Here is a 5,986-nt window from a genome sequence, read left to right as displayed (position 1 = left end):
AAAAAAGTATCAGTACAATACACAACTCACAAACTAGAATAATATTTACGATGTCAAACGACGCAGGACACATCAATATCATAAATGAAATAACCAAACTTCATAAAAAGACGGTTCCCGTTTTTTGTGCAAATTGTATGGCGTTTTTTTAAACTTCTCATTGCCGATGCCGTGTACGAGGACATCTATAATGACATGTTTGCATTATTTAATGTATGCTAATCAGTACCATCTACTGGCGAATGGCTAGATTTTATTAATGGAGAGTTACCGACGAGTAGATTCTCGTCTGAAAATTGGGTTCTCAAATTTATGCAAGAAATTAGGAAAAGAGCATCCAATCGCCATCTAAGAAGTGTTATGACTTTCGCTCTCGTAATCCTGCTCTTAATTCTACGTTAGTACTATATTTTGTATGGGTGCCATACTCTTCAAGGTTGGTGGCCAAACGGCGCAGTGTTTGCGCAGTCGGTGCCGGAAGACCGGGGAATCGGCGACGGAATTCGCGCTGCGCCAACACCACAGACGAATTGTTACGCAAAAAAAATAGACACGATTATTCCGCGTTGTTGGGGAGTGTATCGCTCCATGGCTTGTTCACTTGTATTCTACATCTGTCTAGTTCACAAATGTCAAAACAGATTTGACATTGGCCGCCATTTGCAAAAATAAGAGCATCTTCCAATAGGGTCATTTCTTTTGGCCCACCTGTTAGATCAAGATTTCTGACATAAGTCATTATCTTTGTTATTTTTCTATTTATTAGTCATTATTACTTTACCTATTGTTCTATATGTAATTGTCCTATTATTTATTGGTCTTGTCTGTTGGGCAATAAGGTTTATTATTATTACGTATCTAGTTAAAGTACCACAAATATCACATATTTCTTTATAACTAGGTAGATGACCCGACACTTGTCACTTTACCAGAGGGACAAATAAGAGGTCAAGCCCTGCAGTCTCCAAACGACAATGTTTATTATGCATTTCAAGACACACTGTACGCAACTCCACCTATTAAGGCGAATTGAGATTTCAAGTAAGGATAAAAACGTATATATTTTTTTACTTTTTATTTTTAACTTTCAATTCACAGCAAAATGGGAAGAAATATTAAACACCACGAAAAATGAAAAAAATTGTTACCAAAGTGAAGACGGCTACGTACCAATTCCCGGATTAAACCCAACGGAAGACTGTTTGTACTTGAATGTTTACACTCCTCTGGTAAGAATAGACACAATTATCTGATACTGCAGTCATTTTAATATCAACAATTTTAGACATTGTTATCACACTCTTTTTGCCGATGTCTGTCACTATTACTATTATTTAGTTAGATTCAAAGAGAGAAAATAAAATATGAAAAAATATAAGCTTAAGGAGCTTAAGCATTCTTGGCCAAAACATTTATTTTTTATTTAATAATAAAGTTATGCAAAAATGTGATTGATGCAGGTGTAGTTCCAGTAAAATTAAACGTCTCAAAATATTGAAGTTGCATTTATTTTACTGTTATTTTTCAAATATCTTATCAAATATCAAATTATCGACGCAAATTTTCTTTTAGAAACCTGGAGATGCTTCACTAGCCCCATTAGCAGTGTTAATATGGACACACGGAGGTGGATTTCAAACTGGAACTGGTGCTATGCAGTCATACAAACCTGGATTCTTCATTGACCACAATATTGTTGTTGTTACGATAAACTACCGTTTGGGAGCTCTAGGTAACTAATAAATATGAAACGCTTTTAGTAAAAATAATAACAATAATGGCATAATTACAATTTCATTAGATGTACCCGTCAAAAGAACATATTGTTTGGTTTTGTGGTAAATAAATTGACCTTAAAGTGGACTGTATATTTGTTGACAAATGTTACAATATGACATGTATGAGAAGCCTACTTTTTTCTACGTTATTACAAACAACTAGACTTAAGCTAAGGAAACTAAGGAGCGTGCTCCGTCCACATATGTAGAGCTAAAAGGTTAGAGATAATGAAACAACTGAAATAAAATTGGTGAAGTAGGTTCTTCGTAAAGGACATCTCCAAGCAGGAGGACCATGTCAGTAAATAAGACGAATGGTTTCTATAAGCATTCTTATAATATTTACGATTTTTAATATAATTGGTCATTTTGCAAAAAATTATTTAAAAAACTGAGGATTTGACAATTTTAAGATATTAAAGATTACCATAAAATCAGATGTATAGCACCATATTTCTTCATACAAAGGGCTAAAAACGAATTAAAAAAAATTCTGGGCTTTTTCAAGAAGAAAAATTAATTATACAATTATTTCTCCAACTGACATAATAAACTCTGGGTGTTAACGAAACATGTGCACACATTTAAGGGATGAATTCAGTGATTTTAGACGAAAAAGGTTACATAAACATAGGTCCACAATCCACAGTTTTCGAGATGCAGTGTTGAAATCTAAAAAAAAATCACGGTTTATAAAATATTTCTGAAGGCGCTTGATGCAGAATATTGAAACTAGTAGTGATAGAATTATCAAAATATTCAGTAGCGTCCAAATTCTGAGGTTTTTAGTGTAAGTAATCACGAGTATCTCCGCCACTGGCACACGTATTTATATCCGAATTCAACAGATAGAAACTTGATGTAAGTAACTATATAGACCAATGTCAATCATATATGTACAATGATTATAAGATATTTGAATTTTTAATTCACGTTTCAGTTTTCTTTATCAAAAAATCTAAATTCTCCTTTTGGCACGAATTTTACAAGAGTAAAGATACAGAAAAAAATGTTATGTTTGAAATTCAATTTGAGACATAATTGCTTCAACGAATGCAGTATATCTTGATTTCACTTAAGCAATTTGATAGTTTAGATCTTTTGTTCAATAAGCTCTCAAACTTTGGGTTCTCTAAGCCTCTGGTAACTTTAACTCAAATAATTATCTTTTTAATATATTGCAACGTCATGTATTCCACAAGGTTCTGTATTAGGAAACTTGCTATTCCGTTTTTTCCTTAATGACATAGGTTACAAATGTACGTGAAATTATTATTATCGAATTATATAAAATAATATCGAAAGTATACGAGGCTGAAACATATTTAACAGTGAATTAGACTTATAGTCATTTTTTGTTATTTATTCTTTTATAACTTTTTATGTTTTTTCATTGTTTTATTAACATAATATCATTACATTGCTTTTGATATTAACTTTCAATTTTTTACTTATATTGTTACCATGTATTTGTATTTCTTCTTATTGTGCCTTAAACTTGGAACGTATTTCTCATATGTTAAAAACAAAGATAAAATAAACAAATAATAACATTTCATAGCGAAAACAATTTGGAACAAATAGTAATTACAAAATAACAAGTAATGATATTAAAACCCACTTCTAAAATTCTGATAATCTTATTCTCAATTTATATTCTTTCAGGATTTCTGACAACAGAAGATGGAGTCATACCAGGAAACTTAGGATTAAAAGATCAACATTTTGCACTTCAGTGGGTTAAAAATAATATCGATCTATTTGGTGGGGACCCCGAAAAAATAACGATATCTGGTCAGAGTGCTGGAGCGGCATCTGTGGGATTCCAATTAATAAGTCAACGGAATAAAGGTTTATTCAGAGGTGGTATTTTACAAAGTTTAACCCCAATAGCTCAGGGGGCACATCAAAACTATGCACGATTCTACGCTTTCGAATTAGCCCGAAGTTTGGATCCAAGGTTCACTTCAGATAATTCAACGGAATTACTAGAACTGCTGCAAAGCTTTCCTGCTTCAAACATAACCGACAACACAGTTACTGTAAGTGGAATGAAGGCATTTTCTAGATAGATTGGTGATGAGTAAGAAGTTAAAAACTAAATATAGATCAAACACTATAATCAAAATTTGCTTAGGCTGCTGTTGGAAAAGAGACTGGATTAATGGAAGGCCAAGGATTAATATGGCTGCCTGTAATTGAGGACGCTAGTCTAGATGGAGCATTCCTGACAGGTTTATTTCATGAAGACATTAAAACAGGAAACATAAACCAAGTTCCCATAATTATTGGTTTAAACTCTGAAGAGGCACTATTTAATTTTGATGGTAAGATTGCGAAAACTTATTCAAACGTTTTATTATTTGATACAAATGTCAAGCGATATTTTTAATATCCTTCAGATGTTGAGGCGCGTGCTAAATGTTTCGACAGTGATATATCCAACCTCATTAGAAACAAGTTCAATATGAATGACCACAGAGAACAAATTGACAGCTGGCACTAGACTGAGACAAATTTACACCGATGGAACATTCGAAGACGATCCTGGGCAAGTAGTGAACATCCATATATTTTTTAAGCTGCTTTTCATGTGTTTGTTGAAATTGTTACTACATTGTTCGAAAGGAAAAATTTCTCAGTAACGAAAAAATAGCATATTAACCTTTCATAAAATCTGAACGGACACGTAACTAGACCTCGGAAAATCGGTGGACTTGAAAGGAAGTAACAATTTTGTTATGTGGAGCACTGTCTCATTTTATCATGTTTGAGAAAATTTACTTTAAAAAAAAAATGAGAAGCCTGCAAATAATTACAGTAATTTCGTTTTACCATGTTCCGTTAAAGTGACTTCTACAAAAGATCACAACTTTTCTCAAACAATATTCCAAGAAAAAAAGGAACTATAATAAAACTTTTCTTTAGTTTTGCAGTGATGAGTTGTGTACAACCCCTGTTATTAGGCATGCAAAGTTACAATCCAACTATACCGACGTTTATATGTACCAGTTTTCATACAAAGGTGATATGGGAGGCATGAAGGATTTAGAAATTGCAGGTAAGTTTTCTGGATTCAAGCAATGCTAACAAATACCTATACGATGTAACCTTAGGACACAGAGAGCAATCGAGAAGGGTTTTTTAAATGTAGGCACATTTATTCCTTGGGCAAATAGTTGTCCCAGTTTTTCCTCATTTAATTGTATTTTCTATTAAAATAATCTTAACCATTCTTCCGCATACGTTTTAATGTATGAATTTCTTCTAATATAAATGTCTTTGAATTATTATTTTTCTTGTTTTAAAAGATGACATATTAGTATTATTGGGTGTTGGGTGATTTTAATATTTCCAATTACGTAATACTTACTTTTAAGGACGTTTTATCTGATAGATCTGTATCTTCATTATACACTAGGCACAGAAATGAAGGGATATTAAAAAAATCCCGAAATTTTGGGTGATTTTCAAAGAGCTATAACTTGGAGGCTTGCCCTTACCATAACGGAATCGCCATTGCAACGACAGATGATCTCTCGTTTGACGTGGTCGCGTCGTGGAGAACGTGATACCGATAATTTTACGCGGCCAGTTATAGACCGGGAGATACTCGTAGAAGTTCAACGACGTCTTTCTCGTTTATGCCTTTTAGGGTACTGAAAGATACATTAGAAACAAGTAAGATTATGGAAAAAGCCGATGTGCCCGCCGGGACACCTATGTGAAATTTTAATTTTCTTTTGCAAAAAAAAAATGTGTACAGCGACGTATTTCTCGCTTATGCCATATTCATAAGTCCTTAGTAGGACTTATGCCAATGTTTTTTATGAGCTTTTCGAATATAATAATGTCATATTTCTAATTGGCATTAATGAGAAATTGGTAGACAAATAAAGATGTTTTTCACATTTTCTTACAAAGTTTTCCATTTTTAGGTCCCATGCGACACTTATGCCAAAAAAATTTTGTGATAAAATCGATACTTCTCTTCAACTTATGAACATGACATAAGAAGTGAGAAATGCGTCGCTGTACACACTATTTTTTTGAAAAGGAAAATTGAATTTTCACGAAGGTGTCCCGCAGCCCATCTTTTAAATTTTTAAGTTTATTGTACTTTTCTCTCGGTTATCTTTCAGTACTCTCAGAGGTATAAACGAGAAAGACGTCGTCGAACTTCAGTCTAATATCTCCCGGTCTATAAC

The 5,986-nt window shown here is 33.1% G+C and overlaps 2 protein-coding genes across 2 annotated transcripts in view; both read left to right on the top strand.

Annotated features, from left to right (window-relative positions):
• Positions 1–1,131: 1,131 nt before the first annotated feature.
• LOC111691937 (venom carboxylesterase-6-like) lies at positions 1,132–4,284 on the top strand. The gene is made up of 5 exons (XM_023455476.1): positions 1,132–1,152; positions 1,573–1,732; positions 3,444–3,820; positions 3,916–4,105; positions 4,181–4,284. Exons 1-5 carry the CDS (start codon positions 1,132–1,134, stop codon positions 4,282–4,284), a joined length of 852 nt encoding a protein of 283 aa, XP_023311244.1.
• Positions 4,285–4,716: 432 nt separating this feature from the next.
• Positions 4,717–5,986, top strand: part of LOC111691939 — a 6,886-nt gene continuing 5,616 nt past the window's right edge. The window contains exon 1 of the mRNA XM_023455482.1: positions 4,717–4,839. Coding sequence (XP_023311250.1) covers positions 4,782–4,839 — 58 coding nt within the window. The 5' untranslated portion in view covers positions 4,717–4,781. The remainder of the gene's footprint in view (positions 4,840–5,986) is intronic.

This window comes from Anoplophora glabripennis, unplaced genomic scaffold (genome assembly GCF_000390285.2).
Source record: "Anoplophora glabripennis isolate ALB-LARVAE unplaced genomic scaffold, Agla_2.0 scaffold498, whole genome shotgun sequence".
In the NCBI taxonomy this organism is placed as follows: Eukaryota; Metazoa; Arthropoda; class Insecta; order Coleoptera; family Cerambycidae; genus Anoplophora; species Anoplophora glabripennis.
This window is presented reverse-complemented; position numbering and strand designations above follow the sequence as displayed.

Excerpts from the sequence above, each read along its gene's own strand:
- LOC111691937 (XM_023455476.1), top strand. The coding sequence starts at position 1,132 with ATGAAAAAAATTGTTACCAAA. Across the intron at positions 1,153-1,572 it reads TGAAAAAAATTGTTACCAAA|AAACCTGGAGATGCTTCACT; the intron begins GTGAAGACGGCT and ends ATTTTCTTTTAG. Across the intron at positions 1,733-3,443 it reads CTACCGTTTGGGAGCTCTAG|GATTTCTGACAACAGAAGAT; the intron begins GTAACTAATAAA and ends ATATTCTTTCAG.